Raw genomic sequence first — 27,919 nt, 5'->3', positions numbered from 1 at the left:
AGATGAAGATTCACAGATTAACCCAGACTCCCTGCTTCTGCTTCTTCGCCTGGCTGGAGGAGAAGCTTTGGGGGAACAGCTGGTCACTGAGCCAAACTGACATCTGGATTTTATCCCTTTTCAACAATAAGACAGAATTGGCCCCTGCCAGAGTCTATTTTATCCCCAGCTATTTCTTTTTCCAGGGACGTGGGTGGCACTGTGGGTTAGGTCGCCGGTTCGAATCCCCACCACAGGGTGAGCTCCCGTTCATGTTCCTGCTCCTGCCAACCTAGCAGTTCGAAAGCACATCAAAGTACAAGTAGATAAATAGGTACCACTCTGGCGGGAAGGTAAACGGCGTTTCCGTGCGCTGCTCTGGTTCGCCAGAAGTGGCTTAGTCATGCTGGCCACATGACTGGGAAGCTGTACGCCGGCTCCCTCGGCCAATAAAGCGAGATGAGCACCACAACCCCAGAGTCGGCCACGACTGGACCTAATGGTCAGGGGGCCTTTTACCTTTACCTTTATTTCTTTTTCCAATGTTTTGATAGCATAATAGGGCCAGATAGCATCCACAGCTGAGAATTCTGGTTTTTCTGACCCCTTTCCAGCATCTCAATATCTAACAACTGCTTGGGAGTGGGTGTTATGGAAATCCCTATTAACCAAAAACCGGGGTGGGGGTGGGGGTGGGGGTGGGGGTGGGGTGTTTCCACAAACCCTTTTCAGCAAGTGGCAAATGCAACTCAGCCTTCTTGAGTTCCCTTCTTGAGCTCAGACTCTACAATTTTATGATCTATGACCTCAGCTTTGCATGGAAAAGAGAACAAGCCACGGGCCCTACCTTAAAGTCCTCCTTGGTGAGACGTGGCCAAGCCACTTTTTCCTTCCACTTGCGTGCAAAGAGGGTGATGGACCTGCCTGACCGCTTGTTCTGGGAATCCTGAAAGCGATCATGTTGGGAGAGAAATATCAGGCGGCCAAAGAGGCTAATCTGAACCAGAACCAAGCTTGTGAGAATGTTCTGTACATTTTATGAAGCAATGAGGGCTGAGCCCAGGTACACTGGTCTGCAGCAATGAATAGATTACGGGTTTTGGAAACACATATTCCATTTTTTCATGCAATTCCAGGTCAACCAGCAACCAAAATAAGCAGGTAAGTAGAACTGATTGCCTTAATCAATTATCTTCATACAAGCCAGATCCCTCCAAGCCAGAATAACTAACACTCTGAACCTAGGGTGGGGCTACTCAGTAACATGTTCAGTCCTCTGTGGTTGTGGTCATTTGCAACCTGCAAATTTTCCCAGCAGCCACCTTGCCACCACTGACTTAATCATGGACACCAATAAAGAATTGCCGTATTTTTTGCTCTATAAGACTCACTTTTTCCCTCCTAAAAAGTAAGGGGAAATGTGTGTGCGTCTTATGGAGCGAATGCAGGCTGCGCAGCTATCCCAGAAGCCAGAACAGCAAGAGGGATTGCTGCTTTCACTGCGCAGCAATCCCTCTTGCTGTTCTGGCTTCTGAGATTCAGAATATTTTTTTTCTTGTTTTCCTCCTCCAAACACTAGGTGCATCTTGTGGTCTGGTGCATCTTATAGAGCAAAAAATATGGTATTAATAATTGGACAAACAGATAAAAAATTAATTGAAGAATGGGATTGTGTGTAGGAGTACATGAAAAAAACATTGTTCCGGGACAATGAATAAAGTTCACAGGGTAGAAATACTGAGGAAACAGATGGAAGTGGAACAAAAACAATGTAATATTAATAACACAATGAATAAAAGAAGTTTAAGGGAAGGAGGTCAAACATGGGTGGAGGGAAGTCTATGTTTTTATGTATTTTTTGGTGTGTTCTTTTTGTTTTTTTCTTTTGTGTGATTTGTTTTTTTTTCTTTTGATATTGTTTCGTTTTTGTTACTGCAATTCAATAAAGTTAAATAATTTTTTTTGAAAAATTAATTACCCTTGGGGATACAAAGTGTGGCTATTCCACAATAACTGCCCAGTGCGGAAGCATCCCAATTTGTTGCCACCGCAAATACGCTACAAATAGGCAGGCACAGAATGAATGAAGTTGATAGGTACGCAAGGTCTGTGAAATGTAAGGAACAAGCCATGTGCCAACCTGTCTGTTGCCTCCACTTGCTGGAAGCCTCTAAAATTCGGAAGATGGAGTGAGGAGAAGGTCCTGCACAGCTTTTTGGACCTTGCCCTTGATAAGAGCTAAAGCAGTGGCAGCAGAAACTGCTCCCTGAACAACTCAGTCCTTGGTCATTTTTCAAAAGCGTGCACCATTTAGTCTCTGTGCAGAAGCAGCCACTTTTAATTGGTGGCAGGAGTGCCAATGGCAGCCATCCAAGGGCTCTATATCTACCAGCTGAACGAGACAAAACTTTGCATTATTGTTCATTCTGCTAGTGAAGAGTTCCGTGGCAAGGAGTAAAAGTTGAGGGCAGTTTTGCCCCTGGCAGTTGTAGCGCACTCCTTCCAAAATGGCACGCCCTTGTTTTGCTGCTCACCTTAGAATTAACCCGGGCATAAAAGGTAATCTCGTTGTACAACTCCACACCATCTGCGTTCTTACAACTGTGGAAAGACAAAAAGATTACGGTGGGGTTCCTGAGGAGCTACGAAAAACAACTTCTGAATAACGTCCTGTGTGGTTTTATCAGCGATGAAGCTGCAACCATGATTAATCAGCACTGCAGTTGGCCCAAAAAGAAGTCCAAGGCCAGGCCTTGCTTGCGATCTTCGCAGCAATTGATTGCACAAAATTTGCTCACAGCTAGACGTTTGAAATTATGAAACACCTTTTACCTAAAATGCGCTCCTCGCCGCAGCAGCTGACCAAGAGATTTCAAAATAATTGGCCCGTCTGTTGGATCTTCATATTGTTTAAGGCAGGGATGGGAACCTTGTGGCTTTCCAGATGTTGCAGGACCAAAACTCCCATCATCTCTGAACAATGGCTTTGCAGGTTGGGGTGAATGGGATTAAAATCCAACGGCATCTGGAAGGCCACAGGTTCCTCGGTTCCCCCACTCTTCACCAAACGGTCCAGGGTGAGTTATATAAAATTAAAATAACAACAACCAGCGGCAAAGTAACAAAACAGCAGGACAGAGCAGCCGTGCTAGAAAGGTAACCCCTTACCTGAACACAACTTTGTAATCGTCAAGATCTACTTTCACGTCTGTGCTGTCCTCCACACAGAACTCCAGGAATATCCATCGTGGGCGGTCGTACCACAGAGTTTTGGCTGGTTGCCTTAGGAAACATGCAGAAGATATTAGGATGGCGAAGATGCAAGTGCCATTGCCAGTGGAATGAAGGGGGCAGGAGTGATCTCAGCCTACAGTGAGGACCCATTAGCAGCACTACACATTTTAAACAGGGTTGACACTTTAAATGTTTGTGGCTTCTTACCCATAATTAGAACGGCATGCATCCATCTTCCCTCTCCTTCAGTGCAGGTTTATGTGTGGAGGGCTTGCTTGTCTGCACTTAGGACCTTGGCATGGTAAACCATAACTCTGCGATTATTAGTGAACCCGCTTTAAAGCAGTGCAATCTCACATACGTGGTTTCGGAGACAGAGCGACATTTTGGGTAGCCAGAGGCAAAAGAAGACAGGCTCCCAAGCTTCTTTTTTTGGTATATAATTTTTATAAGGTTTTCTGTTTTACAGTTTAAAATACTCATTTTAAATCCTCAAGATATCAATGACTTCCCTCCTTCTCTTTCCATGGTTCATTTTACATATCATAAATCCCTGAATATTTTACAGAAACTATACCATTCGGTATTCCGTTATTCCAGCCATCAAAACTTATTTACACTGTTGAATTTATCTTAATGCCGCCAGCGTTTTCAGCTGTACACAATTATTTCCCATATATTCAATAAATGTTTTCCAATCTTCTTTAAACGTATATTCTTCTCATTCTCTTATTGTAGATGTTAAGTCTGCGAGTTGTACATATTCCGTCAGCTTAAGTTGACATTCTTCTTTGGTTGGGACCTCGCTCGTTTTCCGTTTTTGGGCTAACAATACACAGGCTGCAGTGGTAGTATACATAAATAACCTTTTTTGACACCTGGGAATTTCAGTCTGGATTATCCCCAGTAGAAAGGACACTGGGTTTTTTGGGAAAGTACTTTTGAACATTTTTTTTTTCAGTTCATTATGGACCATTTCCCAATACTCTTTTACCCTTTTACAAGTCCACCACATATGAAATAACATTCTCAGGCTCCCAAACTTTTAATAGTTGGGTAGAAGCAACCTACGCTGGGCGAATTTTCCATCTGGCTTTCCAATAAAAAGTGGCCCTGCTACTCACTGCATGCTCTGCTTTAAAAGAGAATGTTATGAAAATGGTCTATTGTTGGTATCTCACTCCCACCAAACTGGCAAAAATGTATAGGACAAGTAGCAAAACTTGTTGGAAATGCAAGGAAAAGGATGGCGATTTTTACTACATGTGGTGGTCATGTAACAAAATAAAAGAGTTTTGGGAATCGATCTATAATGAGTTTTAAAAGATGTTTAAATATACTTTTCCAAAAAAGCCGGAAGAATTTTTGCTAGGTTTGGTGGGAGAAGATATTAAGAAGACAGACCAAAGATTATACCTGTATGCAACAACAGCAGCTAGAGTTTTGATAGCCCAAAAGTGGAAGTTTCAGGAGATTCTGACTGTAAGGGAATGGCAGATAAAGCTGGTTGAATACGCTGAAATGGCAAAATTGACACACAGAATTCGCAATCAGGAGGAGACGAAGTACCAAAAAGAATGGAGTAAATTTATGGTTTATATAAGTGAGAACTGTAGAAATATGAAAATGTTGGCTGGATTGAATTAAATCTTATGTCATAATGTAATTTTTAACCAATGAAACTGTGAATTATAGATTGGAATAAGAAAACTTGCGGAAGGGAAGGAGGAAGTCAATGGCTCTATGGAGCATAAAGTAGGATATATGTAATATGTAATAAGATTTGATGTTTTTGTTGGTTGGTGTTGGTATTCTTAAATCTCAATAAAAAGCATTTGGGGGGGGGGAACAAAAGTGGCCCTGCTTGGTGTTTGGGTGTTTGTGCAGCGCTAGCCCAAGACATTTTGCTGCCTGTGGAAAGGGACACAGGAGAAAGCTGCCTTCTGCTGAGTCCAACCATTGGTCCATTTAGCATCATCTAAACTGATTGGCATCAGCTCTCGAAGGTTTCAGACAGTCCCTGAAGGTGATGAACCTGGTGCTCCACTGCTGAGCTATGACCCTTCCCTGATCCATGTACAGAATCTGGCAGGTCTGCCTGTTGACTCTCTTCATATGGGATAGGACAGCATCGTCTGCTGCAACTTGAGGCCAGCAGGCTAGTTTAGAGGGCCCAGCATAGGAATGGAGTTGCGTAGCTCCCTCTGACCTTCCAGGAGAGAGTAAAGGAATGGCTCCGAGCCTTATAAGCAACAGCCTGGGAGCAGCAGCGGAGCCATCACTGCCCCACAGTACCTGCTGTTTGGGATGGTCGCCTCCTTTGCCTAAGGATAGGGCTGGCCCTGAGCACAGGCACCCTCGCTTTGCCTAAAGACTGCGCTCCAATGAGGGCACTGTACATCTCTTTCATTGGACAACCTTTCTAAGATCAGCTGTATTTTTGAGACCCCATAGTCGCTTTTGACATCCAGGGGTCCTTTACCTTTACCATTAGCTATTTCTGAGAGATTTCCTGTGTTGAGCAGGGATTCCCCATATTTAAGGAGAAGGACTGTGCTAGGGATGCGGGTGGCGCTGTGGGTTAAACCACAGAGCCTAGGACTTGCTGATCAGAAGGTCGGCAGTTCAAATCCCCGTGTCGGGGTGAGCTCCCGTTGCTCAGTCCCTGCTCCTGCCAACCTAGCAGTTTGAAAGCACATCAAAGTGCAAGTAGATAAATAGGTACTGCTCCAGCGGGAAGGTAAATGGCATTTCTGTGTGCTGCTCTGGTTCGCCAGAAGCTGCTTAGTCATGCTGGCCACATGACCTGGAAGCTGTACGCCAGCTCCCTTGGCCAGTAAAGCGAGATGAGCGCCGCAACCCCAGAGTCGTCTGTGACTTGACCTAATGGTCAGGGGTCCCTTTACCTTTAAGGACTGCGCTTCTTTCCTGAAAAGATGGGGCGGGGGGGAGTGTTGCTGGATTTCTAGACCAATCTGGAAGCCACCATCCTTCAAAGGGGGGGGCAGGGAGAGACTGCCCCTAATCCCAATTTTAGGAGAGCTATTTGTGGCTGTTCATATGCAGTCACACAACATTAAAACCGATGAGTTGTTGAGCTCTGAGCCTGACACAGAACATGGCTTCTTTCTAAGGGGGGGGGCGGTGAGGACCTCTGGCCAGGAAGGGATATTCTTGTTCTATTTCCAGGGAATCCCAGGAATCAAATGATCGTTAGCAGTTGTAGAGGGACACCCACCTTGTCATGGCTCTCTTCCTGATTGCGTCTCAGTCCCCGCAGCGTCCAGCCGGGCAGCCTTATTTTGAGTCCCCCTCCGGCCAGGCGGAGCCAAACCCCGAGCCTCCCCCTGCCCAGCTGCCGCTGTCCATCACTGTTCACCTCTTCCCCCATGGGACTGGAAACCAGAACTTTCCCGGTGCGCATTCCCAGGAAAGTTTGCAAAAGGTAATCCGATAAAACTCTGGAACAATCCCGATTTCGCTGGTTAGCCACTTTGAACGTTACTACCACATTTGCAAAAAATATTAGGCCTCCTGCGGGGTTTTAAAAGTCTGCTTGCTTTGTGGGAAGTACATTAAGTCTAACCATTGATCTAATACATTATCGGACCTCAATTAGCTAAATACAGACTCTTGTCCTAAACACACTCGCCAGGGGGTTAAGGCTCGCCGAGCACCGTGACTTTACTTCCGAGTAAACCTGCTTTAACTCCAACATCTCTTTTAAGTTATACGGTATTTCTTGCCTGTTAATTTACCGTCGATCTAGCTGTTGCTTTTCAGATTCTCCTATATTGATCTTATCATGTGTTGTTCTTCTAGATCGACGTCCTAGGGATTTGGACAAGGGATGATAATTGTGAAGTGGTACAGTCTAGCAAGGGACTTTACGGTCCGGACGGTTGTGTTCAGACGACCCACCGGACGCTTGGATCGTAACATGTGGTTTGTTCAAGTGTGTTGCAATATGGGCACATATCCCCACCCCACCCCTTCCCTGTTCTGCCGCGCGTTAGAGGGATGTCGGGTTCTTTGGAGCAAACGCATTAAATGCTGCCATTCGATGCTTTTCTTTTCTGCATTGTCAAAATCTCAAATTAGATTTTCTAGTGGCATAGCCACGCCCCTTCCCCTTCCACGCCCACCCCATGGATTTATTTAAAAGGTTATGCATAACACCACATCGCCCAGCTTCCGGGTTTGTCTCTTGAGATTTTCGTTCACGGCTTGCTGCGGGCAAGAGCGTTAACTTCACACCTTTAAACGGCCGGCATTGCAAGTGACAGGAGCCCAGGAAAGATTTCCTGCATGCAACCCGGCGCTGATTCCTTCTGCGCGCTGCCTGCAGCAGCTCACTCGCAGTAAATCACAGCATTGCAGAAGGGTAGACTAGGAAGAAAAGCTTTCTTTAAGGGAAATTCCCTTATTCCGAATAGGATTCCTCGCAAGAAAAGGGAAAAGTTGACAGCAATGCTAGGAAGGGACCTGGAGGGTCATCTAGTCCAACCCCGTGCAATACAAGAATTTGATTCCCATGTGCAACCAATTTAGGAAAGTTCCCAGCGTCCAGCACAACTGCAATTCGAGAAAGCGCCTGCTCCCTAATGTTCCACGCTGGAGGCGGAGCCGCAGGAGTAGAACGTTCCATAGCTCTGCAACTATTGGCTGCCTGGAGGGGGCGGGGCTTAATTAGCATACGTGACGCCGCACCGGCTCCGTGCAGGAAGTGACGCGCGACCCTTGCCGGCTGTCGCTCCTGACAGGAGCTTCCGGTGTGGCTTTGTCAACCCCCCGTTTTTGACCGTTGGCGGCGGCGGCGGCCTCTCGCTGCTGGGATGGAGGCGACGGCGGCGGCGGGGCCCGGCGAGCGCTGGGCGCCGGTGGGAGCGGTGGCCGAGGCCCAGCCCGGGGAGGAGGAGCCCGCGGAGGGGGAAGAGGACGCGGCGGCGGAGGCCGAGCCGGGGTCTCCGCGGTCGCTGAGGGCGGAGCGGCGGCGCCTCCACTCGGCGCTCTTGGCGCTGGCCTCGCACTTCGCCCAGGTCCAGTTCCGGCTCCGGCAGGTGGCCCGCGCCGGCCCGGCCCAGCAGCAGCGCCTCCTCCGCGAGCTCGAGGAGTTCGCCTTCCGAGGCTGCCCGGGCTTCGGCTTCGCGGCGGCGGACGGGGTCGGCGGCGACGCCAAGGTGAGCAGCAGCCGCTTCCCTCCTTCCTTCCTTCCTTCTCGCTTGCGCCTACGTGGCTCAGGTGCCGGTGGCGAGGCTGAGAGGCGGACCCGTGAGGCGGGCGACCCCGAAGCCCCTTCTCCTGCGTCCGCAATGCGCGGCGCGGGGGACAACGCCAGACCTGTTCTCAAGCACCGTTCCTATTATTATTATTATTATTATTATTATTATTATTATTATTATTATTGCAATCGTTCGCTTGTTTGCAGATAGGTCTTGTATATTATTATTATTATTATTAGTAGTAGTAGTAGTAGTATTTATTGAATTTATATACCGCCCTATACCCGGAGGTCTCGGGGCGTTTCATAGAAAAGATCAACATAAAAACCACAATATATATAGATATATGTACCTTGAGTCTCAAACGCCTTGGTACTCAAACAACTTGGAACCCAAACACTGCAAACCCGGAAATAAGTGTTCCAGGTTACGAACTTTTATCGGAAGTCGGAGGTGCTCAGTTTGGAGTGCCACACTTCCGTTTTGAGTGTTAAGCTGAGGTCGGTCTGTTTTTGCGGCTCTTTTTTTTTTTGGTGACACTGTGGAACCCAGTTCAGCTACTGATTGACATAGCTGTCAACTTTCCCCTTTTCTTGTGAAGAATCCTATTCAGAATAAGGGAATTTCCCTTAAAAAAAGGAAAACATTGACAGCTATGCTGATCGACTGATTGTGTGACTGCAGTACATTGTTTATTGCTTTCATTTAATGGATCAGTGGTCTAGTTAAATTGCTGTTTTAGGGGTTAGGGTTTTAAAAGTCTGGAATGGATTTATCCATTTTGCATTACTTTCTATGGGAAAGCGCGCCTTGGTTTTGGAACGGACTTCCAGAATGGATTAAGTTTGAGAACCAAGGTACCACTGTTACAACATGCCCCCTCCCCAAAAGAGCCATATTTTAAAAGGGCATAGGATGTCAAACAGATCAACCAAAGGCCCGGTTAAAAAGGAACATTTTTGCCTGGTGCCTAAAGATGTATAATGAACATGCTGGGCGAACTTCCCTTTGTGGAGAGCATTCCACAAACGGGGAGCCACTGCAGAGAAGGCCCTGTTCTCATGTTGCCGCCCTCTGGACCTCTCCAGGAGGAGACACACAAAGAAGGGCCTCAGAAGATGATCTCAGGGTCCGGGTAGGTTCATTTGGAAAGAGGCAATCCTTGAGGTATTGCGGTCCTAAGCCATATTACATTACATTATTTATGTACTGAATTTGTATGTGGCCCTTCATCCGCAGGGGTGCCAACTTGAATAAAATATTGGGGGAGGGGGCGTGCAGGTAAGCCCCACCCCGCATAATTGATCACATGACATGGCGCACACACACCATTTGAATGGCAATGCTGATCAGCTTTTTTGAGGGGGCCCAACCCCCTCAAATACTTTGTCGGGCCCTTCGGCTCCTAAGAGCTGGTTCCTATCCAAAGATCACAGGGCTGTTCTCAACAGAAAAATACAAAATGCAAAATACACATGCACAGAAGCAAAACAAACATATAATCTCTTCCCCCCCCCGCCCCATTTTAAAAGGCAATAGAATGTGAATTAGCCAGGCGCCTGGTTGATGAGAAACGTTTTCGCTTGACGCCTAAAAATAGGTGTGTATGCAGTCGTATGCTTAATTGATTTTTTTAAAAATGATTGTTTCACCCCAGTGCTTTTGGTGATCATTGTTTTTTTTCCCCCTGTAAGACTTCTTGTAAGCGAAAAATATGGGGTATAAATAAGTATATAATAATAATGCATGTGAAGCAGATTTGACTACTTAAAACTGCTACACAAAATGCTCCTAGCTTTTGAAACTGTCAAAGGCCAGGTGAGAGGGCTGGGGATGAAGTAAATCCAGAGAATCATAGAATCATAGAATCATAGAGTTGGAAGAGACCACAAGGGCCATCGAGTCCAACCCCCTGCCAAGCAGGAAACACCATCAGAGCAATCCTGACATATGGTTGTCAAGCCTCTGCTTAAAGACCGCCAAAGAAGGAGACTCCACCACACTCCTTGGCAGCAAATTCCACTGTCGAACAGCTCTTACTGTCAGGAAGTTCTTCCTAATGTTTAGGTGGAATCTTCTTTCTTGTAGTTTGGAACCATTGCTCCGTGTCCGCTTCTCTGGAACAGCAGAAAACAACCTTTCTCCCTCCGCTATGTGACATCCTTTTATATATTTGAACATGGCTATCATATCACCCCTTAACCTCCTCTTCTCCAGGCTAAACATGCCCAGCTCCCTTAGCTGTTCCTCATAAGGCATCGTTTCCAGGCCTTTGACCATTTTGGTTGCCCTCCTCTGGACACGTTCCAGTTTGTCAGTGTCCTTCTTGAACTGTGGTGCCCAGAACTGGACACAGTACTCCAGGTGAGGTCTGACCAGAGCAGAATACAGTGGCACTATTACTTCCCTTGATCTAGATGCTATACTCCTATTGATGCAGCCCAGAATTGCATTGGCTTTTTTAGCTGCCGCGTCACACTGTTGGCTCATGTCAAGTTTGTGGTCAACCAAGACTCCTAGATCCTTTTCACATGTACTGCTCTCAAGCCAGGTGTCACCCATCTTGTATTTGTGCCTCTCATTTTTTTTGCCCAAGTGCAATACTTTACATTTCTCCCTGTTAAAATTCATCTTGTTTGTTTTGGCCCAGTTCTCTAATCTGTCAAGGTCATTTTGAAGTGTGATCCTGTCCTCTGGGGTGTTAGCTACCCCTCCCAGTTTGGTGTCATCTGCAAATTTGATCAGGATGCCCTTGAGTCCATCATCCAAGTCGTTGATAAAGATGTTGAATAAGACCGGGCCCAAGACAGAACCCTGTGGCACCCCACTAGTCACTCTTCTCCAGGATGAAGAGGAACCATTGATGAGCACCCTTTGGGTTCGGTCAGTCAGCCAGTTACAAATCCACTGAGTGGTAGCATAGTCAAGACCGCATTTTACCAGCTTCTTTACAAGAATATCATGGGGCACCTTGTCAAATGCCTTGCTGAAGAGAAGCTATTTTGAAATACACAATTTTTGGATGGCTTTATACTTGCATTTAATAAACGACTCAATCTTTTAAACGGAGCAGATCTTTTTAGAATAATGTATGATAATTAGAAAGGGAGAAGATGGTGGGGTCTCAGATGTGTGGGTGCTCCCAGTGAGTACCTTTGTACCCCTGGATGCCATTGATAAGGATTATATTGTGGCATGTAATCAGTCTTTTTAAGTGCTTTGATCAGATGGTGTTCCTGTGAATTACCAGGGCACACTGTTTTTTGCCCAGTGTTAAATAGCACCAATGTCCCGCTCCATGTTCAAAATGTTGCTATCAACCTTGATTGCATGAAAACAATATTTGAATACACCCAATTGGTTGGTTGTAGATTGTTATCCCATGCACACTTATCCAGGAGTAAACATCATTTTGGCTAGTGAGATTTCTGGGGTCCACATGAGTTGAATTAGCCTATGTGAGATGTAAACATACCCCAGAATGTCAAAGTAATATCAGCCGGACTTACCTTGTATTTTGAGGTACGGTATCTTAAATGATCTGAGTGGCTTCCATTTGTGGTTTGTTTTCAGAGAAACCATGAGTGCTGCACTTAATGCAAAGCAAGCCTTTACTTTGTTTCCTTCCCAGTGTGGTAACAGCAGGTGTGGAGGATGAGAAAATTTGGGTTTGGGTTTTTTTGCATTATGCGCTAGTATGTTGCTTGCTCATATTAAGCAGTAGTTTTATTTTTAACCATAGTTTAATCTGCCATTCAAACCCTACCACTGTGGCTGTCCTTTTATCCCTTTGGGTTACAAAGCATACACAAGCTGAGTGAGTTTGCGCACCTGAGCAATACCTCCATATCTGTCATGCATACCTTTGCACACCCTTACTTCAGCGATTAGAGCCTGCTGTACAAGAGAGGCTTGTATTTTTAAACTGATAAGCAGGATACGATGTGGCTGTTTTGAGACACGTGGTTCTGAGGAACGTTTCAAAATTTGTGTGTAATGTTCATTTATTTGATTTCTTTCCTGTCCTTCATAAGGTCCCAGTGTAGCTTACAGTAAAATAATATATGTCCATAAAAACAGCTTAAATCATGACAAAAAACACACAAAACTGTTCCACATGGTTTTTTCTGCAGCAACTGGATACTTGCTGTCTGTGGGGTGAAAATGACATTTCTCTTTGAGGCCTTGCTCTCTTTTCCAAAGGGGTGCAAGGTAAGATATTATCTCCTTGTTTCAGAGTGAGCACGAGAAGCAGGAACAGCTAGAGGCACGGAAGGAGAAGCAGCGGGAACTCATACTGCAACTCAAGGCCCAACTGGATGACTTGGAAACTTTTGCCTACCAGGAGGGAAGCTATGATGCACTTCCACAGTCCATGGTTGTGGAGAGACAACGGGTGAGGCCTAACTTCCCTGTGGAGGGACTCTTTTAGCTGAACCCGCTGGGGTTTAGCCCTTTGGAGTGATCTTCAGAGAGGGAGGGGGAAACACCTCTCAACTTCCTTCCTGTGTGGTTTTACAGGTGATTATTGAGGAGCTGATCAAGAAGCTGGACATGAACTTGAGTGAGGACATTGCCTCACTGTCCCCAGAGGAGTTGCGTCAGCAGGTGGATGCTGCTGTGGCACAAATTGTCAATCCGGCACGTGTGAAGGAGCAGCTGGTAGAGCAGCTGAAAACCCAGATCCGAGACCTCGAGATGTTTATCAATTTCATTCAAGGTTAGTAGGCACATATCTTGCATAATTTGGGCAGTACATGGAGGCACTTGACCTTGGGTATTCAGGAGTCCAAGGTACATTCGAAATGTGTGCAGATAACTTGAGAGTAGAGGCATGGGGTAGTTTGTGGCAGACCATGATGCTAAATTCACATTAGCGTTAATTCACTTTGACAAGTTAAGACATCTTATGTCTTGTAATTGGGATTTGAGTAAAAGGAAGGAGTAAGCAATAGGATATTCACTAACAAGTTCTAGAGGGATAGTCTTGTTGCTCTAAGTGCCACAAAAATGAGTCTAGCAGCACCTTTTAATACATTTATTACGGCTTAAGCAATCCTAGATCATGTTCACTGAATACATTAAGCGTCATCCCAAGTTGACAGATCCTGTAATAGTGTTGATTGAAAAGATTGACATCTGTGTTTGTTGCAGGGTCCGATCCCTGTGTTTGTGTCTTTTTATGCAGCTTGTCGCTGGCAAGTAAATGTGTTAGGTTAGGGGGCCGTTTGTAAACAAAGACTGGGCTATTACATAAGAATTGGCTTTAGATCAATCCTGATATACTGGAGGGATTTTAGCTGTGAGATGTTACAGGACCTAACAGTGTAAACCACAGCATCAAGTCCTTGGGCTTGAATTGCAACCATTCAAAGATTAAATTATATAACCTGTGATATTCAATCACAGTAATGGGTTTTATTCCACTAGAGGTGTCAGTTAGCTTTTCAGTGCTAGGATCTTGGTGGCATTATCCATAGTGAATAGTTACTAATTATTTTTTGTGTATTTAAGATTTAACATAATCCTCAGTCTGCATTTCTTTTATTTTCTCTGGTTTCATTGCTTGCACTTTTTCTCTAGATCCCATATGTATATACTTGCTAAGTGAAGATAATGCTTCATGCATCTCTAAAAACACTTGCACATCCCTGATGAAGTGGACTCTAATCTGTAAGAGCGTATACCATAGTAAATTTAGGGTTTAGAGCATATTGTACATGGATATGAATCAAGGTTGTTCTAGGTTTTACAATACTTAGTAAAATATACTTCCCTGGCTTTACAGAAGAAGTCAGCAGCCCAGGTAATGCAGAGAAGGGGCATTGTGACTGTTCAGGTGGAAAAGCTGGAAGTGGCAACTGCAAACCGAACACCCGGCAGCCTCATGGAAGACACCGAGGTGGGTACCTGGAGAGCCTTCAGGGTCTTGTATGACACTGCGCATGGTCAACAGATGGCTTTTTAATTTCATTTTGTTTTGTTGTTTTATTTAAGTTATATGCCATAATTTATTCCAGAGCATTTCACTATATTACAAAAACTATATCCTTATTAACACTATAAAATGCAGATTAAAGCTTACAGAAGCACCGCAACATAAAATATTTATTGCTTGGCACCTCTAAAACTATGGAGAGATCTGTGTGTGTTGCAAAGACACTTTGAGTAGCGAATTGGGTCTCTGCCAATTTTTAATTCTTTTCTCCCTGCCAGCCCCATAGAGTAGCTTCCTTCACTAATACTGACTATGCAATAGGTTCCTTCACTAATATAGACCATCCCCTGGTGTCTGTACCAATGCCAGCCATTCTCTTAATCTTCTCACCAATTACCAACCTAAGATGAAGCCAAAGTGGGGCTTACTCCATCATTGCAACACTCACTTTTTGTTGCCACTTCTCTGTCCCTGTCCCAGATAATCTGAGTGAAACCGGTCTCCCATAAGATGACCCAAGGATACTCAGACCTGCAGTACAAACTCTGCCCCCTCCCACACAGCATGGCAGGGTTTAATGGAGTGTAGGGCCCACACCTGCAGCCATGCTACCCATAGCAGGAGATGGGCAGGTGGAGTGAGCTTTGTGTGACTGCCAGTCAAAACCACAACAGGTGTTTGCTTTAACAGAGCAGAAACCACTCCAGTCCGTCTGCTCCTCTAAGGAATGTTTCCTTTCCTCTCTCTGATTTTGTAGTGAATCCTGAAGATGCACAGAGGATGCGAGAGACGGGATTACATCTCATGCGCCGAATGCTCGCGGTGCTGCAGATCTTCGCGGTGAGCCAGTTTGGCTGTACAACTGGACAAATACCACACCATCTATGGCAGAAGGACCAGTCTGACAGGGACTATTCGCCCTTGGTGAAGAAGCTAGAGGTGGCTGTGGCCCATGTGAGGCAGCTGGCCCAGAAGTACCAGCTGACAGAGCCAGAACATGTCATCAGCTGCTCGGGCTTCCAGGATACCTCCTTGGGCGGGCGGGATGAGCTGACGCTGGCTGTGCGTAAGGAGTTGACAATAGCTGTGCGGGACTTGCTGGCCCACGGTCTCTACACCCCATCGCCAGGCATGAGCTTGGTTCTAGCCCCCATTGCCTGCTTGCTGCCGGTACTGAGCTCCTCTCCTCAGGCCATGCACCCATGGGAGCTCTTTGTGAAGTATTACAACTCTAAGAACGGCCGTGCCTTTGTGGAATCGCCAGCACGCAAACTTTCCGAGTCTTTTGCCCTCCCGGTGATGGGAGTGCCCGCCACCCCGAAGCAGAGCCTGCTGTCGGCCATCCACACGGTGCTGTCGGAGCACGACCCATTCAAGCGTAGTGCAGACTCGGAGCTGAAGGCGCTGGTGTGCCTGGCCCTCAACGAACAGCGCTTGGTCTCCTGGCTCAACCTAATCTGCAAGTCAGGGGCCCTGATCCAAGCCCATTACCAGCCCTGGAGTTACATGGCCCAGACAGGCTTTGAGGGGGCCCTCAATCTCCTTAGCCGCCTTAGTAACCTTCGATTCAGCCTCCCTGTGGACCTGGCAGTGCGGCAGCTGAAGAACATCAAGGATGCCTTCTGAGTGGCTGAGGAGTCTGGAGTCCATCCTCAGCCACTTTGAGGAAACACTTCTGGCACAGTCCAGCAGGCCACTTCTGTGTGTTCACAAGAGGGGAAAATGCTGCTAGTCGGTGATGGTTTTGTGTTGCTGAGTTGCTACTGGCTGCCTCCATTGCATGCACCAGACCACATGGAGCTCCTGTTAATTTCCAGGGTCTTTATTGCGGTAGCCTCCTTGGTGCTGTGCAGAAAATGTCAGTGTGCACAGTTCTTAGCTATTAAGGATAGGCTGTAGTGGAACCAGTCGGTAGGCTTGGCAGGAGGGCATCTCTCCTACCAGAGGGAATTTCTACAGGGCCAATAGGAAGCTATTTATATCCTGAGTCCCATGGAGTCAGGGCTAATCCACAACAGTATAGACAATATTTTGGCTACATCACAGAAGACTCCTTTCTTTCCCAAGGAGGTGTATGTGCCAGGCACACCATTCCAGACCTATAGTTTCATATTATCATATCATATATAAAATGCACTGGCTGAATTACCAAATCTGAGCAGGGTCCTTCCCTGTGTTTGATGGCCTTAAGCTATTTGACCCTCATGCTGCAAGGGACCAGTCACTTGCAGGGAGCTTTTCCTCCCAGTCAGATTATTATGTGTTGGAAATGGATCCCTCATGTGCTTATTTGTCAGCAAATGGCCACAACATGCACCCAGTATTTACAACTGGCTCACTGGCAAGGTATTGTGATGGACAGGTGAACTCTTTACAACTTTTCCCTGCTAAGTATTCAGGTGGTATGAGAGGTGATTTCAAGGGAAGTCGGGGAAGAGAAGTGAAGAAAGACAATGCCTTGATCACGGAGAGAGGGTTTGGTCTGGGATCAAGCACCTTGGAGAGTGGGTGGGTGTACCTATTTTTATCTCTAGTAGGAAAGGTGTTGAGCTTACCTGTTCAAATAGCAGTTGCCACAACTCCCACCTTGAAGGAGCAAGCCATCAGTTATGTGTTCTTTACTGGCACACAAAGTCACCTCTAATTTGTTTTTGGATGGCCAACCCTCAGCTGTTCTTTTGCGAATTAGAACTGCATGACCTTGAACCTTTAGGTTCCCATGTCTGATTTGTGGCAGTAGTAGGGCTAGGTAGAATCCTCATGTGTTGTTCTTCAGTGGAGCAGAACGGTGGTGGAAAATGCGTCTGGAGATATTGAGAACTGGAGTAACTCTTCAGCTTGTGGCTCACCCCTTTGGACTTGGGGCACTGTCCTGAGTCTTCAAAAAGGCTGGGTGCGCATGGTTTGTGAACAGTTCCTAGACACAGATTTGCAACATCTGTAACTCTTACCTGGTGTCTTGTAGACATCCTGCATTTGTGAGATCTGAAGATTATGGCAAACTGCACTGTCTTCAAAGCCAAATCTGACAACATCCTCAGAGTGTGCAAAGGAGGTTCAGTGGCAAACAGCACTCTTTTGTGTTAGGTGAAGTCTGTGTATTTTTTGCAAGTGAGTTGGCTTGTGACGTGTGTATGCTAAATTGTCCTGCTGAAACTCCTCCGTTTAATGTAGGAGCTCTTCTGTTTTTACTTGTTGATTTATGTGTTGATGCACTTAAGAAAATTCTGTCCTTGGTTCCCGGGTATATCTATTTGATGCTGTGTGTTTTTGTTTTGACTACATTTCAGTGCAAAAGGAAGAATGTATTTATGCAGAATTGTATCTGTTGTTAATAAATTCAGTCTGTCATCTTTCTTATTTTTGTTTTCTGTGTTTTTTATTTTCCCTGCCTTTTTTGACAGTTGTGGGGTCTTCCTTCTTGTACTGCATGTGTTTCCAATATGTGCAGAAGCAACTTGGCTCTCTGTGAAATTTCTCTTTAGGACAGAATGAAATTAACTTATGGCACATCTTAGCTTCTCAAATATTTAGTAAGCAAAAATGTTTCAGTCCTGTGTGGAGGATAGTTAATTGGGGGCATACCTATAGTTATCATGAGAAAGCTTCATACTTGGCCCAGTATATCTGAAAGAGCGTCTCCAACCCCATTGCTCAGCCCGGACACTGAGGTCTTCCTCCGAGAGTCTTCTGCTGGTTCCCTCACTGCAAGAAGCGAAGTTACAGGGAACCAGGCAGAGGGCCTTCTCGTAGTGGCACCCTCCCTGTGGAACGCCCTCTCATCAGATGTCAAGGAAATAAACAACTATTTGACTTTCAGAAGACATCTGAAGGCAACCCTGTTTAGGGAAGTTTTTAATGTTTGATGTTTTTATTATCTAAAAACATAATAAAAACATCAATCCTTGAAATGTTGTAAGCTGCCCAGAGTGGCTGGGGTAACCCAGCCAGATGGGCGGGGTATAAATAATAAAATTATTATTAAAATAATAATTTTATTTTATTATTTTATTACTTATTATTATTATTATACAAATAATGTATGCAGCCCTGTATATATTGATGAGGTGAGGATCACTTCCAGTTTTGCAGTGCGAAGAGTTCAGGAGAGACTGACTGATTGTACGGGCAGAAATACGTGGTGTTCCTCTCAGTTTACTATCTCTCCTAGGGTGGTGCTGTCTGTGGTCTAAACCACTGAGCCTCTTGGGCTTGCCGATTGGAAGGTCGGCAGTTTGAATCCATGTGACTCTGTCCCAGCTTCTGCCAGCCTAGCAATTCAAAAGCATGCCAGTGCAAATAGATAAATAGGTACCACTGCAGCAGGAAGGTAAATGGCATTTCCGTGCGCTCTGGCTTCCATCACGGTGTTCCGTTGCGCCAGAAGCGGTTTAGTCATGCTGACCATGACCCGGAAAGCTGTCTGTGGACAAACGCCAGCTCCCTCGCAGTGCATCCTACTGCCACTGTTGCCTCCCAGGGTGTGGTGCTCACTTCATGTTCACCTTTGACCAGTCTCCATTGGGCCACTAAGGCTGGGGATATCCTCTTCCCAGGCCCCTGTGGGACAGTGTGAGGAGGCACCTCTCTTTGGGGTAGGCGTGGGGCAGCTCACAGACCAGGGGTGGCGGCAGCAGCTGCCCGGAGGACTTCCCAAGGAGAGGAGGCTGAGGAAACACTCCACAAGGGAGGGTGTTTGAAAAAGGGTGAGAGGATCCCACCCAGCTCTGCTGGCAAGGGGTGACATAACTGGGCTCCTGAGCCCAACAAGGTGAGCAGCAGAAAGAATGCAAGGGAGCCGTGGACTCAAATAGGTTGAAAAACCTCTGTGATAGACCATTTGGGACATTTGTAACTTGCAGTCTGTCTTCCCGTGACAAAAATCACACAGAGGACCCTAGATACACTTGCATCTTTTTCGAGGACAAACCACTTCTCTATCACTGCGTTGTTGACAAATTGGAATTATAGTGGAACCTCGGCTGTCGAACATTTCAGAAGTCCAATGTTTCAGGTTTTGAATGCCGGCAAGCCGGAAGTGAATACTTCTGTTTTCGAACGTGCCTCGGAAGTCGAATGGATTTTGCCAACCGGCAATTGCGCCTTCGATTGTTGAATGTTTCAGAAGTTGAACAAACGGATTTCGACAACAGAGGTTCCACTGTGGTACAAAAAGGAAAGGCAGTCTTCGCAGCCTTTCACAGCCTTTCACTGGAAGTCTTTCTGCTGGCATCTTGTGGAGAAACTAGCTGTTGCAAGCCTTGTTTACAGACCCTTTGTGTTTTTATTTCCATCTGTTGGGGAAATTGTGGAAGACAATCACCCAATAAGGCTGAAACAATCCTTTTGTAAAATAATAAAGTAGTCTCTGCAGCTTGGCTGCCAGCCCCATCATATATTTATCTAAATCTAGATATGAACTACAAATTAAGAACAGACCTCCGGAACGAATTAAGTACTTAACCTGAGGTATCACTGTATAAGCTAAACAAGCTATAGCTTAGGGCCCCACTCTCTTGGGGGCCCCCCAAAAAATTAAAGGGGAAAAAAACTGGGTGTACATTTCCAAAATATAAGATAAAAAACAAATAAAATAAAACCTACATACAGCAACCGTGTTTTGTGTTGTGTAGGCTCCTGTAATGTAAGTAATGGGACCTGCCTGCTAGCCTGCTCCCTAAAATATCACTGGTTTGCTCATTTCTGTATATAGTGGTAACTCGGGTTAAGAACTTAATTTGTTCTGGAGGTCTGTTCTTAACCTGAAGCACCACTTTAGCTAATGGGGCCTCCTGCTGCTGCTGTGCCGCAGGAGCACGATTTCTGTTCTCATCCTGAAGCAAAGTTCTTAACCTGAGGTACTATTTCTGGGTTAGCGGAGTCTGTAACCTGAAGCATATGTAACCTGAAGCGTATGTAACCCGAGGTACCACTGTATAGGGTGCCTATATTCTGCATGGACTGGTTGCATTCCACACAAAAAACTGCGACAAATTGTTGTTGACAAAGGACAGCTGGACATATAAAGGGCCCCATTACCTTCAGTAGCTTAGGGCCTCATCAAACCTAAATCTGGCTCTGGTTACATCAAATGCAATTTGACTGATGCTGCCCCGTCTCGGTCCCAGCTACACGCAGAAGCCTTATGATCCGTCCATTAACTGTGGGGTGCTTTGAAATGCTAAAAAACACCCTGTGATCTTCGGATGAAAGGCGGAATATAAATGTAATCTAATTAATATTTATTATTAATAATGATAAATAATAATAATAATAATAATAATAATAATAATAATAATAATAATAATAGAATTGGAAGCAATGCGTTTGTTGGTGCTATCGGTACCCCACAATCATAAAGCATCTCCGAAACTCCGGATTTCTTCTTTGTTTTCTGCTGGCAGCTCTCATTCTCAAGGTGCGGGAGATAAAGAGTGGCAGATGAAGGTGACGGATTATATGGAATTGGCGGAAATGACTGGCAGAATCCGTGACCTGGGAGAAGAGTTGGTGGAAGAAGACTGGAAGAAATTTAAAGACTATCTTCAGAAACACTGTAAAATTAATGAATGTTAAAATGATGTTGGACTGAAAATAAGTGGCATTAGCAACAAAGTTAATAAGAATATGCAAAAATGAATTGATAAATGGATGAAAATATAGAGTTATAATATGTTAAGATATAGAGTTAAGATAAATGAAAGAGGGTAAGGATTTGCTGACTTGATTATTTAAATGGGAATACAAAAAGGGGAGGTGTGAGGAGGCCAAGGAAATAAGATAACGAGTTAGGGTTACAAAAATGGATTTGTTTTTATTTTCCTTTTCTTACTTTATGTATTTTTCTATGTTTCTTTTATTGTATTTCTTTTTTTTAAATTTTAAAAATTTATATCTTTTAAATTTATATCTTTGTAAAACTCCAATAAATATCTTTTAAAAAAAACAAGGTGCGGGAGATAAGGAGGGGGGAAAATCCCAATTTAAGAACTCGGCGTGCGCTTGTCTTTACCTCGCGTAGCTCTGTTTTTTCCAAAGCTCTACATTCCAGCAGTGCGCATGCGCAGCCCAAGCCGCCGGGGCCGCGTGAAAGGCCGGCGGAAGCGAGCTCTCTTTCCTCTTCCGGTGTGGGTGCCATCGCTGTCGCAGCTCCAGTAAGTTGAGGGGAAGCGGGGTCTTTGGCGCAATCCGTCGCCATCCTCTCGGGCCGGTTGGGAAGCCGCAGTGGCGAGGTGGTCGGGGGGCTGGGGTGACTCTTCCCGACCGGGATGGGCTCTGGGGTGGCTCGGGGGGTCGCGCAGGGCTCAGCCTTGTCGGTGCTCGTCTTTCTCGGATGGGAAGAATATACTTTAATGCGGGTCTCTGGGGATGGAAGGCCTTTGCTCTCCCTCTCTCTCTGCCACCCCTTTTTTAAAAGCTATACTGTATCTTATAGCGGGGCGGGATTTTTTCCCATACAATCAAGCGGCATATAAGGTTTTATGAAAGAAATAAAACGCAGGTCTCTTTTCAAATAAATCCCCCATACTACTGCTGTTCCGTGTGCATTTCGTTTAAATGTTATTTATTGAATTTGTATACCGCCCTTCAGCCTAGATCTCAGGGCGGTTCAGAACATAAAAACACAAAATCCATAATAAAAAAGAACACCCCCCCCCCAAATAAAGCTGCTCCCAATTAACACATTTAAAGGGGTAAATATTAAATCTAAACACACACAGAAGGTCCTGCGTAGCTTTCTCTCCTTGCTCCAATTTCGTTGAGTGGGATTGGGGTATTTTAAGACACCCACGTAATGTGGTGGTTAAGGGTGTGTTGGACTTACTACCTTGGAGATCTGGGTTCAGATCCAGCCCCCTCCCATAGCCATGAATTTCACTGGGTGGCTTTGGGCCCAGTCGTTGTGTTTCAGCTTGATCCACCTGGCAGGGTTGTGAGGATAAAGTAAGGGTGGAGGAGAATCACGTGTGCCAGCTTGAGCTCCTTGGGGGAAAGGAGGGCTAAAAGTATTATATAAATATAATTAACAAGACCATAGGGCCTATGCATACACATGTACAGTGGTGCCCCGCAAGACGAACGCCTCGCAAGACGAAAAACCCGCTAGACGAAAGGGTTTTCCGTTTTTCGATGCGCTTCGCAAGACAAATTTCCCTATGGGCTTCCTTCGCAAGACGAAAGCCCATAGGGAAATCTCCAGGACAGCGGGGAAGCGCAGCGCGTCTTCCCCACTGTCCTCGGACCTCCTCCGAAGGCTGGCGGTGGGGCGGAGAGACCTTCTCCCCGCGCCAGCCTTCGGATGGCTGTCCTGAAGACTTGCGGTGGGAGGAGGGTTTTCCTTCCCACCGCCAACATTCAGAATGCTGTTCTGAATGTTGGCGGTGGGGAGGAAAAACCCTCCTCCCACCGCAAGCCCCGGGAACAGAGGAGAAGCGCTGCGCGCCTTCCCCTCTGTTCCCGTACCTCTCCTGAAGGCTTGCGGTGGGGAGAAAAGCCCTTCTCCGCACCGCCAGCCTGGCAAGCGGTCTCCATAGGAACGCATTAATGGATTTTCAATGCATTCCTATGGGAAACCGTGCTTCGCAAGACGAAAAACTCGCAAGAAGAAAAAACTTGCGGAACGAATTAATTTCGTCTTGCGAGGCACCACTGTATAATTAACAAGACCATAGGGCCTATGCATACACATGTATATAGGACTATAGGGAATAGGAGAGGAAACCCTGTCACCACTGCTGAGAGCTCGGTAGGTTAGAAAAAGATTGGTTAGCCCTTTTAAGTCCTTGGCTGCTGCCATCCCAGAGGAAGTCCTACATATTCATTCATTTTTTAATTTTTATACCGTCTTTCTATCTTGCAATACTCAAGGCAGTTTACAAGCTGAAGAAACAAAAAATGTACATCTTATAACAATCCAATGCAGTACAAAAATGTGGTAATAGAACAACTTTAAAATAGGCAACCTACATCAAAAAGTAACATTCAACAATCATTAGAATAGTATTAAATAATAATAACATAAAAGTTAAACAGAAATCCACTCAACAGTTACAGTAAATAGTATAAAATAATAATAACATATAAAAGTTAAACAGAAATCCACTCAACTGTTAAATAACTTCTGAACTATAATCAATAAAACAGTGGCAAACCACAGTACATAGAATAATACAATACAGATTGAGAAGCAGAGACTAGAAGGTGGAGCAAGGCATGTGGAAGGAGGCCTTGCCGGACGAAGTCTCTCCCCTCACAGTTCTTCCTCCAGGCACAGCTTCTTTATAATAATACTAATTTATTATTTATACCCCGCCCATCTGGCTGGGCCTCCCCAGCCACTCTGGGCGGCTTCCATAGGAACCAAAAATACAGTAAAATATCACACGTTAAAAACTTCCCTGAACAGGGCTGCCTTCAGATGTCTTCTGAATGTCAGGTAGTTGTTTATCGCTTTGACATCTGCTGGAAGGGCGTTCACAGGGCGGGCGCCACTACCGAGAAAGCCCTCTGCCTGGTTCCATGTAGCTTTGCTTCTCGCAATGAGGGAACCGCCAGAAGGCCCTCGGCGCTGGACCTCAGCGTCCGGGCAGAATGATGGGGGTGGAGACGCTCCTTCAGGTATACTGGACCGAGACCGTTTAGGGCTTTAAAGGTCAGCACCAACACTTTGAATTGTGCTCGGAAACGTACTGGGAGCCAATGTAGGTCTTTCAAGACTGGTGTTATATGGTCTCAGCGGCCGCCCCCATAGTATGAGGAATATACTATTCTGTGCATACATATTGTACCTGTGTATGAGTTTTGGGGGAATGTTAGATTTTCAAATAGTGATGTGCAGGGATACGCCATGAGTGTGTTTGTTTACATTGTTCTTCACCTCCTTTTCAGAGATGGGCAAGTTTATGAAACCAGGGAAAGTTGTCCTGGTCCTCGCTGGGCGTTACTCCGGACGCAAAGCTGTTATTGTTAAGGTGAGAAAGTTGGACTTTGAGGAAAACGTCTTTTTAGGAGCAGGAAGGTAGAAATTTCTGGCAGACGGAGGAATAAGGTCTAATCTCTCTAGGCCGCTGTGGTTGCTGATGTGGTAGTACAGTGGTACCTCTAGATACGAACGGGATCTGTTCCAGAGCCCCGTTCGCATCTAGAGGTAAACGTAACTAGTGACGGCACGTCTGCGCACGCACGCACGCATCGCTTTTTGCCGCTTCTGCGCATGCGCGTGATGTCATTTTGAGTGTCTGCACATGCGCAAGCAGCAAAACCCGGCAGTAACGCGCTCCGTTACTTCTGGGTTGCCGCGGAGCGCAACTCGAACGTGCTCAACTCAAAGCGTATTCAACCCCAGGTATGACTGTAAACTGCTCTGTATCCTTGGGTCCAAAACAGTGGAGAATATTTGGCGTTGCCTTTTTAGCCACACAGCTAGAGCTCTTGCAGTGGCTTACAAAATTGTACAAAAGAGGCTGCTATCAACTAATAAAGCAAGGTCGTAAGCCACAAAACAACAGAAGGCAGTGCAAAAATGGCATCATAACATTTGGTTGCCGGTCCCACTTACAGCAATGAAGTTGCTTTTGCCTGTTAATGTGCCCCTGAATCTTTGTTGAAGGTAGTTAGTTGCATGCTAGCTCTACTGTGCCTGATCCTTCTAACGAACCTCTTTCATACAGAATATTGATGACGGCACCTCTGACCGCCCCTACAGCCACGCTCTGGTGGCTGGCATCGATCGCTACCCACGCAAAGTGACGGCAAGCATGGGCAAGAAGAAGATTGCCAAGCGTTCCAAGATCAAGTCCTTTGTGAAGGTCTACAATTACAACCACTTGATGCCTACCAGGTGAGGGAGGAGCTTGATAAAGATATGCAGGAGGAAAGGAAAGTGGGAGACTTTCCTCTGTCCTTCCAGTACAGTCAGCATTGACGTTTCTGGGTCCCTGCCTTTGGGCATTTAGGGGAGGCCAGGTGACAGGGCAGAACTGCCTTCAGACCTGTAACCCGCCTTACCCCCATTGTGTCGTTTGCCTAGGTACTCCGTTGATATTCCCCTTGACAAGACCGTTGTCAACAAGGATGTCTTTAGGGACCCTGCGCTGAAACGTAAAGCCCGGCGGGAGGCCAAAGTGAAATTTGAGGAGAGGTGAGTCTTCAGGAAAATGCGCCCACTTCGGGGATGTCGTGAGTTGTGGACAGATACTTTTTATTACATGTGTATCCAGGTGAGCATGGAGAGATGTGCTTTACCTGTAAAGAGTAGCAGACTCTGGGCCTTCATCCCTGGGTTTCCCACATCCTAAGCCTTGTAACCTAGCCCAGTGTTTCTCAGACAGTGGTCTGGGACCTGCCACCAGGCCCTGAGCTGCTCTAGGTTCACTTGTCTGCTCTCGCCCCTAGGCATGCCATGCCTTTTTGCTGGCATCAGCCACACCTTGCATGCTGAGCAAAGGTGTCTAGAAGACAAAGGGAGGGTGGGTAGGTAGGTAGGTAGGTCTCCCTCCTCTGATAGGAGCGAGCCAGAGGAGGTATTTAACAACATTAGAAAGTGAGACAGTGGAGGCTGGTACATGAGGGCAACAGAAGCACTGCCCCACCAACCTCAGCTAGCCCCTGCCTGGCTCCTTTGCAGGGGGTGGCACCCCCCATCTGCTTGGAGGACTATGGAGGAGGCTCCATAGTCCCGGTGTTGCCCATTGCAGAATTCAACAGGAAGGAGGGTGGGCACAAAAGTTGGCTCTGGCAGCGTGAAGCTTCCCTTTCCAATCCCAATGGGTATCAGCCACTGCTTCCTTTTGAGCCTCCTCTCTGGATACTCATGTTGATGGAAAGCTGCCTAAAATGGAGCTGAGTTGCCTTAGCTGAAGGGAAACTGAACTGTGGAACTCCTTGCCACAAGGAAAACACTGGCATTTAGCAATTTCCAGAGGTGGAAAGAGATGCCAGTTGATCCTGCAAAAATGCTCTTGTTTTGTGACTGGAGGGGCTCAGTAATTTTTAGTCTTCACAAGTGGGCCCTTGTGGAAGAAAGTTTGAAACCCCCTCACCTAGTCCATTGCACACATCAACTGGCAGGGGCCTTGTGGTTTAGGTTATGACATCCTTGTACGCTGGGCAGTTTGTATCTCGTTTGATGCTGGGCTGCTGTTCACATAATGATACTAACAGGAGATCTTTCTTCATTCTCTTTCAGATACAAGACGGGCAAGAACAAGTGGTTTTTCCAGAAGCTCAGATTCTGAGTGGCATGCATTTGCACCAATAAATATTTTTGAAAAGCCCATTTTCCCTCATTATTTATTGTAAACATCCTCTCTCTTGTGGATTAATTGGGGGAATGGAGGGAAGAGAAGTAAAACACTATGGGCCTGTGAAAATCTTGTGGCATCATAAGAAGAGCCGCAGGATGAGACTGCTGGCCCATCTTGTCCAGGTGCGCAGCCTGGGAGTCATTTTGGACTCACAGCTGTCCATGGAGGCGCAGGTTAATTCTGTGTCCAGGGCAGCTGTCTACCAACTCCACCTGGTACGCAGGCTGAGACCCTACCTGCCCGCGGACTGTCTGGCCAGAGTGGTGCATGCTCTGGTTATCTCCCGCTTGGACTACTGCAATGCACTCTACGTGGGGCTACCTTTGAAGGTGACTCGGAAACTACAACTAATCCAGAATGCGGCAGCTAGACTGGTGACTGGGGGCGGCCGCCGAGACCACATAACACCAGTCTTGAAAGACCTACATTGGCTCCCAGTACGTTTCCGAGCACAATTCAAAGTGCTGGTGTTGACCTTTAAAGCCCTAAACGGCCTCGGCCCAGTATACCTGAAGGAGCGTCTCCACCCCCATCGTTCTGCCCGGATGCTGAGGTCCAGCGCCGAGGGCCTTCTGGCGGTTCCCTCATTGCGAGAAGCAAAGCTACAGGGAACCAGGCAGAGGGCCTTCTCGGTAGTGGCGCCTGCCCTGTGGAACGCCCTCCCATCAGATGTCAAAGCGATAAATAACTACCTGACATTCAGAAGACATCTTAAGGCAGCCCTGTTCAGGGAAGTTTTTAATCTGTGATATTTTAGTGTATTTTTGGCTTCTATGGAAGCCGCCCAGAGTGGCTGGGGAAACCCAGCCAGATGGGCGGGGTACAAATAATAAATTATTATTATTATTATTATTATTATTGTCCAGCATTCCCAACCAGATGCATGTGTGAAGCCTCCTTCTTGGGAGGTTTTTAAGCAGAGGTTGGATGGCCATGGATGCATTAGATGAGACTCCTGCATCGCAGGGGTTGGGCTAGATGATCCCTGGGCACCCTTACAACTCTATAGTTTTGTGATAAGCCCAGAAGCAGGACATTAGTACAATAGCAGTTATGTGGACGTCACTGCTCAGGAGAAGGCTTTTTAAGGCAACTGCATGAAATAGTAAGGTATTATTACTCCCCACATAGGAACTTTTAACTTAGAGTGATGGTTTAATTGCAGGAACAGTTTTCAGGGTCCCACAATGTGGACAAAGTATACAACAAATATAGGTGTTGATCTCCATACATAACCCACA

General features: G+C 46.2%; 4 protein-coding genes and 1 long non-coding RNA gene across 9 annotated transcripts in view; 3 read left to right on the top strand and 2 right to left on the bottom strand.

The window, feature by feature from the left end:
- The window catches only part of LOC310747924 (putative protein PTGES3L), a 38,008-nt gene extending 31,433 nt beyond the window's left edge, over positions 1 to 6,575 (bottom strand). Inside the window, exons 1-4 of one of the 3 annotated variants that reach the window (XM_083583358.1) lie at positions 6,452 to 6,575; positions 3,148 to 3,261; positions 2,514 to 2,580; positions 827 to 925 (exon numbers count right to left, since the gene is read on the bottom strand). In XM_083583358.1, the coding sequence (XP_083439484.1) occupies positions 827 to 925; positions 2,514 to 2,580; positions 3,148 to 3,261; positions 6,452 to 6,459 (288 nt within the window). In that variant the 5' untranslated portion in view covers positions 6,460 to 6,575. Of the gene's footprint in view, positions 1 to 826; positions 926 to 2,513; positions 2,581 to 3,147; positions 3,262 to 3,420; positions 3,507 to 6,451 lie in introns of those variants that run through there. The other 2 variants (XM_083583357.1, XM_083583359.1) reach the window with 2 other exon arrangements.
- Positions 1 to 27,919, bottom strand: part of LOC310747938 (tigger transposable element-derived protein 1-like) — a 943,100-nt gene that overhangs the window by 379,968 nt on the left and 535,213 nt on the right. The window lies entirely within an intron of this gene.
- The window catches only part of LOC310748248, a 110,642-nt gene that overhangs the window by 21,333 nt on the left and 61,390 nt on the right, over positions 1 to 27,919 (top strand). The window lies entirely within an intron of this gene.
- Positions 7,988 to 17,733, top strand: RUNDC1 (RUN domain containing 1). The gene is made up of 5 exons (XM_083583087.1): positions 7,988 to 8,393; positions 12,673 to 12,831; positions 12,957 to 13,155; positions 14,224 to 14,337; positions 15,131 to 17,733. The coding sequence occupies exons 1-5, from the start codon at positions 8,049 to 8,051 to the stop codon at positions 15,997 to 15,999; spliced, it is 1,686 nt and encodes a 561-aa protein (XP_083439213.1). The 5' UTR covers positions 7,988 to 8,048; the 3' UTR covers positions 16,000 to 17,733.
- On the top strand, positions 21,442 to 26,650 carry RPL27 (ribosomal protein L27). 2 transcript variants are annotated; one of them, XM_083583708.1, is made up of 5 exons: positions 21,442 to 21,527; positions 24,262 to 24,344; positions 25,044 to 25,213; positions 25,403 to 25,513; positions 26,561 to 26,650. In XM_083583708.1, the coding sequence occupies exons 2-5, from the start codon at positions 24,264 to 24,266 to the stop codon at positions 26,607 to 26,609; spliced, it is 411 nt and encodes a 136-aa protein (XP_083439834.1). In that variant the 5' UTR covers positions 21,442 to 21,527; positions 24,262 to 24,263; the 3' UTR covers positions 26,610 to 26,650. The 2 variants fall into 2 exon arrangements, with proteins under 2 accessions (XP_083439834.1, XP_083439833.1); XM_083583707.1 differs by having other exon boundaries at positions 21,514 to 21,605.

The sequence above is a fragment of the Podarcis filfolensis genome (assembly GCF_964270895.1).
Source record: "Podarcis filfolensis genome assembly, chromosome: 13".
NCBI lineage: Eukaryota > Metazoa > Chordata > Lepidosauria > Squamata > Lacertidae > Podarcis > Podarcis filfolensis.
The sequence above is the reverse complement of the archived record's forward strand: the minus strand, read 5'-3'. Positions and strand labels throughout refer to the sequence as shown.